General features: G+C 48.5%; 2 protein-coding genes across 2 annotated transcripts; both read left to right on the top strand.

Annotated features, from left to right (window-relative positions):
* The first annotated feature begins 2,188 nt into the window (after nt 1-2,188).
* On the top strand, nt 2,189-3,214 carry LOC117215809. The gene is made up of 2 exons (XM_033462285.1): nt 2,189-2,275; nt 2,450-3,214. Exons 1-2 carry the CDS (start codon nt 2,189-2,191, stop codon nt 3,212-3,214), a joined length of 852 nt encoding a protein of 283 aa, XP_033318176.1.
* Nucleotides 3,215-4,479: 1,265 nt separating this feature from the next.
* On the top strand, nt 4,480-12,512 carry LOC117215808. Its single transcript, XM_033462284.1, has 7 exons — nt 4,480-6,254; nt 6,322-6,568; nt 6,644-9,804; nt 10,339-10,536; nt 10,699-10,929; nt 11,257-11,450; nt 12,292-12,512. Exons 1-7 carry the CDS (start codon nt 4,480-4,482, stop codon nt 12,510-12,512), a joined length of 6,027 nt encoding a protein of 2,008 aa, XP_033318175.1.
* Nucleotides 12,513-14,336: the final 1,824 nt, after the last annotated feature.

Here is a 14,336-nt window from a genome sequence, read left to right as displayed (position 1 = left end):
TACCGCGAAAGACAGACCTCCTCCACCTATTCGACCAGAAGCTAACGATCACCCTTCCGGTGAAGACCGTTTATCGCAATTTACTTCTCCGAGCCACAGACGCGATAGCGTGTATTCCACAGCTAAATGGCGAAGACGATATCGGAGTAGAAGAGTTCATACGCGAAGTACATGAAGTACAAGCCATGTGTAGCGAACAATCAATCCTACTCAAAATGATTAAGATCGATAAAATTACGGGTGAGGCCGCAATGGCCATCCGCAATATACGGATTAGTGAATACGTACAACTGTACGATGCCCTACGACGAAACGTAACCACCCGAGCCTCCGTTCGGGAACAACTAGATCAGCTACGCGAAATAACACAGCACTACAACGAAGATGTTTAAAGTTATATCATCAGGTTCCGCAGAGCGTTCAATAAGCTACAGTATAGTATAATAAACGAATATTCGGACGAAATTACTAGACGAGTGTAATGAACGATAGAATGCCGAGAGACTCCGTAACCGATTTCATTCGAGGCCTAAAAACCGAAATAGGACAAGTATTACTCGCCAGCCCACCATACAATATCATCGAAGCTGAAAAGAAAGCTACCGACATTGAGCGATACTTCAGAGAAGATCGAAATCGACGACCAAGACCAATGGAACAACCAACGACCAATAATCCCAACCCAATCATCATTAAAAAACCAACTCCAACACCTAATCCAATGCCAAGAACCTTCCGGCAAGACGAACGAATGCCATGCTTCAAGTATAATCAAGTCGGACATGCCTCCAGTCAATGTAGAAATTTTCGATCACCCGGCCAAAAGCTTGACAACAATATTCTTTTATTGCAACAGGAAAACAACGTACCCCCGAAACAAGCAGTGTCAAACACAGTTTACTTGGAAGGAAAACCGACAACGATATGCTTTATTAATGGTGGTGATCCAGCCAAAATAACCAGTCTTGCCGAAAACTCAAATACATACGATCAAGTCTCCATATTTAAAGATTCAGTCAGACTCTCGCATATAGAGGAAACTCTCCGCGAACCAATCAAAAAGATATTGCTGTTTTATCTCGACGTATTCAATTTAGAGACCGACTAGACACAGACTCTAAAAAATACACGGCGTTCTCTACACCACAAGGACACTACCATTACAATAGAATGCCATTCGGTTTAAAGAATGCACCTGCAGCGTTCCAACGCATGATGGATACCGCGCTAAGAGGACTTATAAATAAACATTGCTTTGTGTATTTAGAGGATATTATAATATTCGGACAGTCGATTGAAGAGCACAATAGCAACCTTGCGATAGTATTGCAACGCTTACGCGAACTCGGACTCAAAATACAGCCGGATAAATGTGAATTCCTTAAACCAAAACTAGAATATCTCGGACATATAGTAACCGCCGAAAGTGTAAAGCCAAATCTCAAAAAATTAGAGGCCGTTAGTAACTTAAAACAGCCGCGTAATCCCACAGACATCAAATCTTTCCTAGGACTATCAAGTTATTACCGCAAATTCATCAGAAACTTTTCTAAAATCGCGAAACCACTGACTGAACTTACAAAGAAAGAGACACCATTTCATTGGACAGATAAAACCCAAGAAGCATTCCAGACATTAAAAGACAAACTCTGTTCATCACCCGTACTAAAATTCCCAGACTTTGCAAAACAATTTACACTAACGATCGACGCCAGTAACGAAGGAATAGGTGCTATCCTATCACAGGACGGACATCCATGTTGTTATGTCTCACGAACTTTGAACCCACCGGAACGAAATTATTCCACAACTGAAAAAGAACTTTTAGCAATCGTATTAGTAAAATTAGAGAAGTATTAGTGCGATATACAATACACTAAAGGAAAAGACAATACTTCAGCCGACGCACTATCTAGAATACATGTTCTGACGAGACGAAACGAAAATTTAAACATAGAACTCGGTAAAAAGTATCATGATTGGGAAAAATCTACCGACACGTTACCCAAAATTCTCAAAATGACTCCGAACTGTAAATCTTTCTATCAATTATCGATAACAAGCTAGGAAGTTACGACAGAATCAACTAGTTAACCAAATTAAACGAAATCATTCGTAAAAACGATAAGATAGGTACAGGTGACGACAGTTTCACAGAAACCGAAAAGAATACGATCAAACGAATTTCATGATTCCTGAACAACACCAGGTGAAGGAATTAAATTTTGCATGGGACCCAATCCAAACATACAGCGACGGGCCACAAAGCAGTCCAGTAAGGGACGAGGCGCGGTGTGACGTGGCCGCACATCGCTCCATTAGGGGACGTATTGTGCACAGGGAAGGACCCGGTGTGTCGCTCACACCGATTCCCGGGCCCCTCTCGATCGCAGTCGGGACAATCATCGTGGAGGTTTTAGTCGGTTAGAATCCGGCTTTTCCTCATAAGTGGCCTGGTGTTCTGGGTTTCCCCCACGTTAATAAAAAAAAAGAAGAAATAAACTTTAGCATAAAACAATTTGATGGAACTCAAAAAGTCACAGACTGGATATCAGAGTATGAAGAGGAATGCAGAAAATATAAAATCAAAAGTGATGAGGAGAAAGTCAAAGGTTTAAAAAAGTATTTAGAGAAAACAGCAGCAAAATGGTACCAAACAAATCTGCTGAAGGCTGAAGGATACAACTGGGAAGACTGGAAAGACGCATTTCTCAAAACTTTTAACAATAAAGGTTGGTATGCAATACGATACGCTTACAACTGCAAATATGCTTCAGGTTCGTTCATTGAGTATGCCTTAGAGAAAGAACGATTAATGTTGGAAGTAAAGAGGAAAATGGCTGAAGACGTGAGGATTCATTTGATTGTCATTGGATTACCTATCGACATCCAAGATAAAATCGAGAGAGAAATTGTACAATCAACAAATGACCTAATGGGAATTTTGGGACAATACGAAGATCAGAGAAAAAGGAAAGAAACGCAAGAAAAAAAGGTAAACCTGGACAAAAATGCAAATCCACCATCCAAGAAACGACCGTGCACGGTCTGTGAAGCACTGAACTTCCCGGGCCGATTCCACCCAGTAGAATTATGTAGAAATAGAAGCAGAAACGCTCAGAAGAAACCCAAACAGGTAAATTCACTAGAACTATTTAGTCAGTGCAGCCTCAGGAGCGAAAGAAATTATGTGGCTAAAGAAAATATTTCTTGAATGTAAAATAGAGATCCTTAAGTATACGCTATGTGTAGACAATACTAGTGCCGTGAAATTAATTAAGAATCCAGAATTCCATCAAAGAAGTAAGCATATTGACGTAAGATATCATTTCTTGAGAGATGTATACAATAGGGGCGAAGTTGATGTAACGTATGTAACAAGCAAAGAGCAACTGGCAGATATATGTACAAAGGCGTTGCCAAAACCGAGATTTGAATATTTAAGAAAAAAGTTAGGTTTGAAAAGTAAAAAGGATATTAAGAGGTAGTTGTTTGTAAACATGTAGAGTTTTTAGGGAGGGTGTCGAAGTGATTATTACTTCTCAAAAAAAAAAAAAAAGGAAAAACTCTACATGATCTATTTAGTCTTCTAGTTTTTTTTTGTAATAAATTAATTTGTATGGAAAAGAGAAATGCGGCTGGCAAATGTACTTGAGAAAGCATTGACAAATTAATTTTCAGTTATTTACGACAAGAGTTAGAAAAATATTAAGAGATAATTTGTAAATTTGAGATAATTGTTCGTAGAGATGTAGAGTTTTAGGGGAGGTGTTGAAGTGGTTACCACTTCTAAGAAAACTCTACATCTGGTCTTTTTAGTTTTCTCAAGCACTGAAGCCATCGACAGCGCGTAGACAGGCCATAAACAGTAGACAGGTGACGTTGGCTTCAGCGCCCGCTTAGCCGCGGTGGAAACGCTAGTTTCCCATCGATCACGAAGGTTAAGCAACGGTCGCCGCGGCACGGGCAAGGATGGGTGATCGTTCGGCGGGCGCAGACGAAGAGGAAGGAGGCGCACCGAAGCCATTTTTCTGGGACTATCCAAGGAGCACGAGGCAGGCAGAAGCCCCCGGGACACAGGACTACCCTGGGAAACACCGATGGATCTGATATTTCTTATAGTCGGGTGGCGGCTGGCCGGTGTCCGCGGCACTAGCCAGTTCACCGATCCGGTGCGGAAATTTCGGAGAAGTTGGTGGCCCCCACGGAGTCCTGTAAGCAATCCCGACGGATCTGATATTCTCTCATAGACGGATGGCAGCTGGCGGTGTCCGCGGCACCTGCCAGCGCGCCGATCCGGTGCGGAGAATCTCGGAGAAGTTAGTGGGCCCCACGCCTGTCAGGACCGCTCACCACCTCATAACAAGGGGCTCCCTGGCACACCTGCACCAGCTCTGACCGGGTGTGAAGAAGAGTGAGCGGCACCAGGAGACAGGACACACCGTTGACGACCTCGGCAAAAAACCAAAACAGAAAAACATGGATATAGAAAACTTAAGTAACAAAGTTTACGGTGCAGGGGAGGGATACCCCAGTACCGGCGCAGCCGTGGGTAGTGAAGTGGGCCCCACTGCGTCGACATCTCGCGACCACGGCCGTTCGAGGGTGGACCGCCAGGCCCCCGGACGTGTTTCTACGCCTGGCAATGGAACAGGAGACAGGAGGAGGACAACCGGAGGACAACCGGAGGACAACAGGATGGAAACGGCGGAGGAATCTTCGAGGAGGGTGACAAGACGCTCGCTAAGAGCCGCGGACAGGCCGGAGGGCGTCTTTCTCACACCAGCGAGGCTGGACGATGGCACGTCACCGATGGCAGGAGGATCACGGGCGCGAGCGAGGTCCGACGACGAGGATCCGACCGCCTCGATCACCTCGCGCTCGGCTTCGGCGGCATCCAGGGGGAAGAAGAGGAGAATAGCAGCCACAACCCCGGAGGTGTCCGAAGAATTAGAGGCGGAGATGAGGACGAGCTCCCCGGCAGACATCAGCGCGGGCCTGACGATGCACGTGTCTGAAATAATGCACGTCGCGACGGCGTCCACAAACCTTAAGGGGACCTACATTAGATCCCTGAAAAACGCGGCGAGTTACATCACCGCCGCCTGGAACACGGAATCCTCGAGGAGGACGAGACCAGCGCGAGGCACCGACGACGTAGACACGAGGCTGTCCGTGCTGGAAAATGAGAACGCAGCCCTCCGCCAGGAACTAAGGAGACTGGCTGCTCGAGTCCACGAATGCCCGCGATGCACCAACGCGACGCCCGAATACGACCGTCCTCCACGAGAAGATGGAAACGACAGGACACGCCTAGACGCCCTAGAAAGAGTAGTCCGAGAACTGGGACCCTCCATTCTTAGGACCATAGAAGAACAATTCGGGGACACGCGATGGCATCACCCCCCCGAAGCACGACCGAGCAAGGACCATTCCGTCGATCCCCGCGCCGCCCAACCGACGTCGCCCCCAAGGGAACAGGAGGATGGGGGATGGGAACTGGCAGAGACGAAGAAGAAAAGAAGGAGAAGGAGGAAGAAGCCGAACGGGACGAAGACAGCCGCCGCCGCCGTCGGAGGAGAGGCGGCGAGGAAAGGACCGACCGCGCCACCACCGACGCGGACACGGCAGCACCAGCCCCAGCCCGGCAGGACGGCAGGCACACCGAAACAGAGTGCCCCCGCAACGCAGAAAGGACCACTGAACACACCCAAGGTGGCCACGCCCCCTCGCGCACCGCGAACATCCGCGGTGACCCTGACGCTGAACGAGGGAGCGAGGATGTCGTACACCGACGTCCTGGAAGCGGCCAGAACAAGGATCCCGCTTTCGGAGCTCGGAATGGAACGGCTGGAAATGAAAAAGGCGATGACGGGGGCCATCATAATCAAAGTCCCTGGAGACAAGGACAGAGGAAAGGCGACGCTACTGGCGACGCGTCTGGCCCAGGCGCTGGACCCGACGGCGGTGAGAATCGCCACTCCAACCAGGATGGCGGAGCTACGAGTGACCGGGATAGACATCTCGGTCAAGAGGGAGGAGCTGCAGAAAGTACTGGCCTCGGCGGCAGGATGCGGCAGCGCGGAGGTACAGGTGGGCGAGATCGGCGCCACCAGAGGCGGCCTCGGGACGGCATGGATCAAGTGTCCGGCAGCAGGAGCCCGCAAGCTGGCCCAGGCAGAGAAAGATAGCCATCGGCTGGTCAACCGCGAGGATAAGGGCCATCCCGAAGCGGCCGTTGCAGTGCTTCAGGTGCCTGGAACTGGGACACGTACGCGCCACCTGCGTATCCAGCGAAGACCGAGGGCACCTGTGCTACAGGTGCGGCGGAAACGGACACCACGCCAGAGACTGTCCCGCCTCCACTCCCAAGTGTCCCCTGTGCGAGTCGCTCGGGGCGCCCGCGAACCACAGGATGGGCGGAGAGGCATGCACCCCACCGAAAGTCAAGAGAAAGCGACCGATCCGCCAACCAACAGCAGCAGCAGCAGCAGCAGCAGGCGCGGAAGGGACACCAGGAAGCGCCGCCGAACCAACAGCGGCGGACGGCCGGGAGGAGGCCATGGAGGTAACCACATAATTCAAGCGCCTCCTGCAATGCAACCTCGGTAGGTCGAGAAGGGCGCAAGATCTGCTCCTTCAGACCATCCGGGAGAACGAGGTCGCCCTGGCGGCGGTGGCCGAACCATATCGCATTCCCGACTCGCCCAACTGGGTCGGGGACCTGAACGGATCCGCAGGGATAACGTGGACGGCAGCCCCGGGCGTCCTGCTGGACCGTGGCAGCGGCTTCGTCGCGGTCGAGTGGCGGGGAGCAGCGGTGGTGGCGGTATACGTCTCCCCGAACATCGACCTGGCCGCGTACGGGGACTTCCTGGATCGAGTCGGCGAGTGCATCGGAAGATGCCTCCCCCGCCAAGTACTCGTCCTCGGGGACTTCAACGCCCACTCGACGCAATGGGGAAATCCCAGGACCAACCCTCGAGGAAGGATGCTCACCGATTGGGCAGCGGGTCTGGGGTTCCTGCTGGCAAACAGGGGCTCGGCGGGCACCTGCGTGGCGTGGAGAGGATCCTCGGTAGTGGACATCACGTGGGCCACCCCGGAGCTACTCAGGCGAATCCACGATTGGAGGGTGGCCGAGGGGGTGGAAGCGCTATCCGATCACCTCTACATACTGATGGAGGTGGCCCTGGGGGCCGAAGACGACGCCGGAAGACGACGACGACCGGGAGAAAACCGCCGCCGCCCGCCACCGCGATGGCGTTTCAAGGAAAGGGGCAAGAAGATGCTACGGGCGGCCACGATTGTATCCGCCTGGAGCTGGGACGCCCGACGGACAACCGGGCAGGAAAGCATCGACGAGGAGGCGGAGGAGCTCCGAAGATACATGTGCGCGGCGTGCGACGCCTCGATGCCGCGCTCCGTCCCGGGGGGGGGGGGGAGACGCGACCAAAGAATGTACTGGTGGACTCCGGAGATCGCGGAGATGCGAGAGAACTGCGTTCGGGCCCGCAGAAGATTCCTAAGGGCCAGCCGTCGCAGGCTGGCGCGCGACGAGGAACAGATCTCCAGCTGCTACGAGGAATACAGAGAGGCGAGACGCACTCTTCAGCGGGAGATCAAAACCGCGAAAGCTCGGTGTTGGACGGAACTGATCGAGGAGGTCGAATCCGACCCGTGGGGACGGCCCTACAAAGTAGTTACGAAGAAGCTACGACCCTCGGCGCCCCCACTGACCTCGAACATGGATCCGGCGTTGCTGGACAACGTCATCGGGACGTTGTTCCCGCCGGAGGACACGGACACGAGCCAACCAGCGCCATCCTCCCCCTCTGTCGACGACGACGACGACGACGAGGAGGCAGCGACGACAACCGCAACAGGATGGAGCGAAGAACTGCGAGTGACCGAAGAAGAACTCTTCGAAGCAACCAGGAGGATGGCATCCCACGACGTGGCACCCGGTCCGGACGGAATACCGGGCCGAGCGTGGGTGGAGACGATCGTCACCATGGCTCCCCGCCTGCGACACCTGTTCACCAGATGCCTACAGGAGGGCGTCTACCCCCGGTCATGGCGGACGGCTAGACTGGTCCTGCTGCGGAAAGAGGGCCGCCCGCCGGACTCGCCGTCCGCGTACAGGCCGATATGCCTGCTGGACGAGGTGGGCAAGATGCTCGAAAGGATCATCGCCGCCCGGCTGGAGGCTCACATGACCGAGAGGGCGCCCGGATGGCACGACAGCCAATACGGATTCCGCCGCGGCCGCTCGACCGTGGACGCGGTGAAGAGGGTGAAGACCATGGCCGAGGACAAGGTCTCTCGAGAAGGGATGGCAGTAGCGGTATCACTCGACGTCACCAACGCCTTCAACTCGATCCCCTGGGCCAGGATCGTGGAAGCCCTGCGACACTTCGAGGTCCCGGCGTACCTGGTAGGGATCATCCGAGCGTATCTGACCGACAGATACATCGTCTACGCCGGGAAGAACGGGGAGGAAAGAAGACGGATCGAGCGCGGCGTTCCGCAGGGGTCGGTGTTGGGACCGATACTCTGGATCACGGCCTACGACTCCGTCCTCCGATGTCCGATGCCCCCGGGACCAGGTATGGTGTGCTACGCCGACGACACCCTGGTCCTGGCCGGGGGACGGTGGTGGCACGACACGGCGAATCGCACAGAGGACGCCGTGGCGTTCGCGGTGCGCGCCATTCGAAGGCTCGGCCTGACGGTGTCACCGGCCAAATCCGAGGCACTGTGGTTCTTCGACCAGCGACGAAGAGGAACACCTCCTCCCGGACTGTCGGTGAACATCGGCGGAGAAGAGGTCCCGGTGAAACGCCAGATGAAGTACCTGGGTCTCACGATCGACAGCAGATGGACCTTCGGACCGCACTTCGAGCAACTGGTCCCGAAGGCGACGGCCGCGGCCAACGCCCTGTGCGGCCTCCTACCGAACATCGGCGGAGCAGGATCGAGAATCCGCCGACTCTACGAGGGAGTGGTTCGGTCCCGAGTCCTCTACGGGGCACCCGTTTGGGCCAGAAGCTTGACGGCCAGTCGCCGCAGCCTGACCTTGCTGCGGAGGCTGCAGAGGACGACCGCTATCCGCATAGCGAGAGGCTACAGGACGACATCGTACGCGTCGGCGACCGTGCTGGCGGCATCCCCCCCGTTCGAGCTGCAAGCCCTGGCGCTCGAACGCGTGTACGAACACCAGAGGGGCCCGACGCCATCGACCGCCAGCCAGCCGGCCCCGAACATCTGGGAGGAGGCGAAGAAGGAGACGTGGGAACGATGGCGCTCGCAGCTGATCCAGGAGGACGCCGTGCGGCCGCACCGGGCCGTTCGCGCCGTGCTTCCCAACTGGGAGGCCTGGAGGGATCGAAGCGGAGCGCCGCTGACCTTCAGGATGACGCAGGTGCTCACCGGCCACGGAGTGTTCGGCGAGTACCTGCTAAGGATTCGGCGAGAGGCGACGTCCGTCTGTCACCACTGCAAGGAAGAGGAGGACACGGCGCAACACACGCTGGAGTTCTGTCCGGCGTGGGCGGAACCACGATGCGTCCTACGGCTCGAAATCGGCGAGAGCTTAGCCCCCGAAGCGGTCGTCGCGGCCATGCTCAGAGGGCGCCAGGAGTTCGCCGCCATCCGCACCTACTGCGAGCAGGTCATGCTGACGAAGGAGCGGGCGGAAAGAAACCGGGAGCGACCTCGCGATCCGTCCAGGACATCGCAGCGCCCGAGGAACACAACGCGCCGCAGGGGCGCGACGCCGCCACCGACGCAGCCGCGGCCACCGTAGGAGCGCGAAGAACCAGGAAGAGGCGTCAGGGGACGGGGTCCCCAGGATGACGCAGCAGGAGCGAGGCGCTAGGGGGCGTGGTCCCCCCCCCAGCGGTCCAAGAAGAGCAGGACGCCTCCCTTCGACAAAAAGGAGAGATAGACGCCCGGGGGTAACCGGTAGTAATTCGGGAGAGATCCCGGGTGCATCTCGACTCAGGCGTCAGGACAGGTCACCGTGGAGGTTTTAGCCGGTACGAATCCGGCACTACCCAGCGCCCTCTCCCCGGAGGGCGCGAGGCGCCTATGAAGGTTTCCTCCACGAAAAAAAAAAAAAAAGGTGACGTTGGCTTCGGGGTTTTTCAGTTATTGGGTAACACAGCTAGCGCGCGGATCTGGACCAGCTCAAATTGTATTCTTACTTATTACACTTCTATTTAAATATATTTTCTGCCTTAGAATTTATCCACGTGTTTTCTCTGTTTACACATCGAATAACCTCAACATAGCAAATATTGGCCACCAAACAAGAACTATAAACAATATTACAAGGTACGATACGAAGCAACCACTACCGCTATTCTTAATAGAATTAGAACCTAAAAATAACAACAAGGAAATTTTCGATATTAAAAAATTTTTAAACACATTAATTACAGTCGAGCCACCCAGACACAAAAAAGACATACCACAATGCATGAGGTGTCAACAATATGGACACACTAAAAATTACTGCAACAGGAACCCGACGTGAGTCAAATGCGCAGGAAAGCACCTTACAGTGAACTGCCCATACACGGGCATAAATGATGTAAAATGTTACAATTGCGGTGGAAATCACCCAGCTAGTTACAAAAGCTGTTTAGTACGAAAACAACTTCAAGGTAAACTTTTTCCGCCGCTTCGTAACAGGATATACACTAACTCTCACACACATCAGGATAGCACAGTAACTGAAACATCAACAAACATACAGCATGTAATGAACATCAACCATAATAATACCAACACCTTTGGTAGTCGAAGCTACGCGCAAGCAGCCAAACAGTCAACACCCTTAGATAATCAAATCCAGAACAATAACATCGACGACGCTACAGAAATCAAAGAACTGATAAAGCTATCCATTAAAAACACGGAAATGTTAGCAAAAATAATAAGTGAACAAAACGCAATCCTTAAACAGCAAACGCAACAAATCACACTCATGCTACAGCTACTCACAAACACGCTAAGCAAAAAATAAAAATGGACACGCTTAAAATAGCAGCCTGGAACTCTAACGGCCTACAACAAAGGGCCTTAGAAACTAAAACATTCCCGTACAGCAATAATATCGATATACTACTTATTTCAGAAACACACTTCACTATAAAAAACTATTTAAAAATACCGTACTACCACCTCAGGAAAAGCACACGGAGGGACCGCAGTAATAATAAGAAACGATATTAAACATCATTTACACAGTCAAGTTTGTAAGGAATATATCCAAGCAACCACCGTTACAGTACAAACTAGCAGCAACTATGTACCACAGCAACACAAAATTACATCACAAATGTGGGAAGAGTACTTTCAACATTTAGGTGACAAGTATATTGCAGCGGGAGACTATAATTCGAAGCACACACTATGGGGATCAAGAATCACTACACCTCGAGGTAGAACCTTGGAAAAATACATTAGAAACAATAACCTCAAAATATTATCCACAGGAAGACCGACATACTGGCCGACAGACCTGAACAAAATACCTGACCTACTTGATTTTGCAGTTACAAAGGGACTAAATGCAAATAAACTATATATAGCACCCAGTCTTGAGCTTAGCTCCGATCATACACCCATAATAATTACATACATTAACCACAATCTAATCACTAATTGTTACGACCGTTCGCGGAGAGACGTGATCGCGAGATAGCACGTCAACGAGAGTTGTAAATTCTCGCTACGATCATGTTAATCGACGCCGCGAAATAGTCGTTCCCCTGTTTCGTTTAGGATAACAGAGGTGGTTCAATGAATATAGCACTGTGTTAACACTAATAAATTAACGTTTATTTCAACAACTTATTAATTAGAAAGATATAAATGGAACAACAAAAGAAATGTAACTACGTAATGAGCGATGTAAGATATGTATTGACTGTTTGGCTTCTCGAAACGTTCTGCCCGCCCTTCGATTTGTTAGTTTTTTCTGGAAGGCGACCCCCACTACGTTCGGATCACGCCACATTCGTTTACGCCAGATAAAATAACGGCCACGAATCGACGTTTCTGGAGGTCGCTCTGCTTAATGAACCATGCGCTTGCCACTACAATGTTTATTTGTCGGGCAGCCGCGACGATCCGTCCGCGACATTATAGTGCCGCGACCGACAGTTAAGAATATGATCTATGGCAAGCCGCATGGCGTAACACTAATTAAATTAAATAATTTAATAAAAAGCAAAATTAATTCAAACAAAAAAAAGAAAAATTGGACAAAAATCGCAAAAGAAAGTGTGGAAGAGTACAATAACACCAGACACAGTGTCACAGGATTTACTCCGAATTACTTACTGTACGGGAAAAGAATTGAGATCGTACCTAAAGGAACAATTGAAAATAAGATAGACTTAGAAAGAGACAGAGAAGAAGCATTTAAGAACTCAATGAGAAACTTCGAAATTAACAAACAAAAATATAAACACCAGTTGCATGAATTGTTTGTGAACTGATGAGTACACATAAATGAGCTCGTAAATAAAAGTTGTTTTTTATTACAATCAAATATATATTGCTATTGTTATGAATAAAATGAAGTAACTTCGCAAAATGTCAACTTTACATTTTCAATTTGGGTATTTAACTTCATATATACATATATATGCTTTAATCTAATTACTATAATTATATATGCACACACAAACACACACACAGCATTTTAATGAATATATATATATATATATATATATATTAATATATCCAAGATATATACATACATATTGCATTTTGATTAAATTTAAAAATAATGCATTCTAACTACATATTATATTCGGTTTTGAATGTTAAATGTAAATAATGATGCTAACCCGCGCTTTTGACTATACACTAAAGTATACTTGCTTAAACTTCAGTGTTGCATTGATGAATTACTTTTCATAAATTGTTATCCGACGTACCAATTTCGCAAGTATTACACTATTCGCTATATCTCACGAAGTGCATGAACAATCCATAGTATCATTCATCATGAATTGTACTGTTTCTTGCAATAATCTTAACTTTCGTATCAGAAGTTATTACGATATATTATCTTTAATTATAATTTATTATCATTCTGTTATTATATCATTGCAAATATGTTATCCTTTTATTATGTCATTGTTATTTTGTCATTATGTTATTATCTCCTACTAAATGATTAAAGCCTTGGAGATATCTTTTTTAACAAAACACAGAATGGTAAGCCAAAGTAGATTCACAAAATTATCCAACTTCTTCCGTTTAGAAAGTGTAGGGAAATGAAGAAAAGTGTGAATTGTATTTTTATGCGCGGTATAAAAATTATCGAGCTCTTATGTTTATGAAACATATGATTGACTGTCCAATAGACAACACTTTTGAATCTTGAAGCATTTAATAAACCAATTACACGGTTTATGAACTAACAATTTTTATAAATTCAACTTAATCCAATGAACGAAGAAATTCCTTCACTCCTTCATTGTTTTCCTTCTTTCGGTATAGTTAGCATTTCATTATTTCACCTTCACTTTTATTCCACATAAATTGCGATCAGTTAGTGCAAGACTTTTAGGTACAAATACTTCTGCACAACATGTAGCTTTATTCGTTTCAGAGAAAACTGGAGAACTATATGTCTTCTTTCACATGGTGTATTTCTTTTCGTTTATTAAATGAACTAAATGAAATCGTCTAACATTCTTAGAGATTTTTACGCTTGAGCTATACTCGATGGGAAGAGATATGCGCCCTTTTGCCAACATTTGGTGAAACATGCAGTTGACAATTAAGTTTAACAACTGCAAAAACAGTTAGTATATAACTATCCTCAACTTTTATTAAGCATTACTAATCCTGATAGAATGGTAGAAGCTTCCAGTGAATAAAACATATTTTATACCACTTCTTTTTCCTTCTTTCGATACCTTCATTTTATAAATTAGGATTTTTCCGCTGCTTGAATGAGTACTTCTTACGACGATAAATTAAAGTTGTCGGTGACTTTATATGCAAACAATTACAAGAATTAATTACTTTTGAGCTCCTGTGCTACATTTTTCCTTAAAGAAGTAATCCAACGATTATTAAATTTTTTTCTAGAGAATACGCTTGCAGACAAAGTAGTATGGCAATTACATTTCACACGATTCAATGAATCATGAATGAATCGTTGCCTTATTTATATTGAATAAGGTTTACTTACTTATATTGAACAACTTGCGTAACAAATCTTTCATTAATTCACACTATTATAGAATTCTTGTATTATTATGAATGTCAATTATTGAAATGATGCGACCATGAAAGAATATTGA

Source organism: Bombus bifarius, unplaced genomic scaffold (genome assembly GCF_011952205.1).
Source record: "Bombus bifarius isolate JDL3187 unplaced genomic scaffold, Bbif_JDL3187 scf7180000009825, whole genome shotgun sequence".
NCBI classification, from domain to species: Eukaryota; Metazoa; Arthropoda; class Insecta; order Hymenoptera; family Apidae; genus Bombus; species Bombus bifarius.
This window is presented reverse-complemented; position numbering and strand designations above follow the sequence as displayed.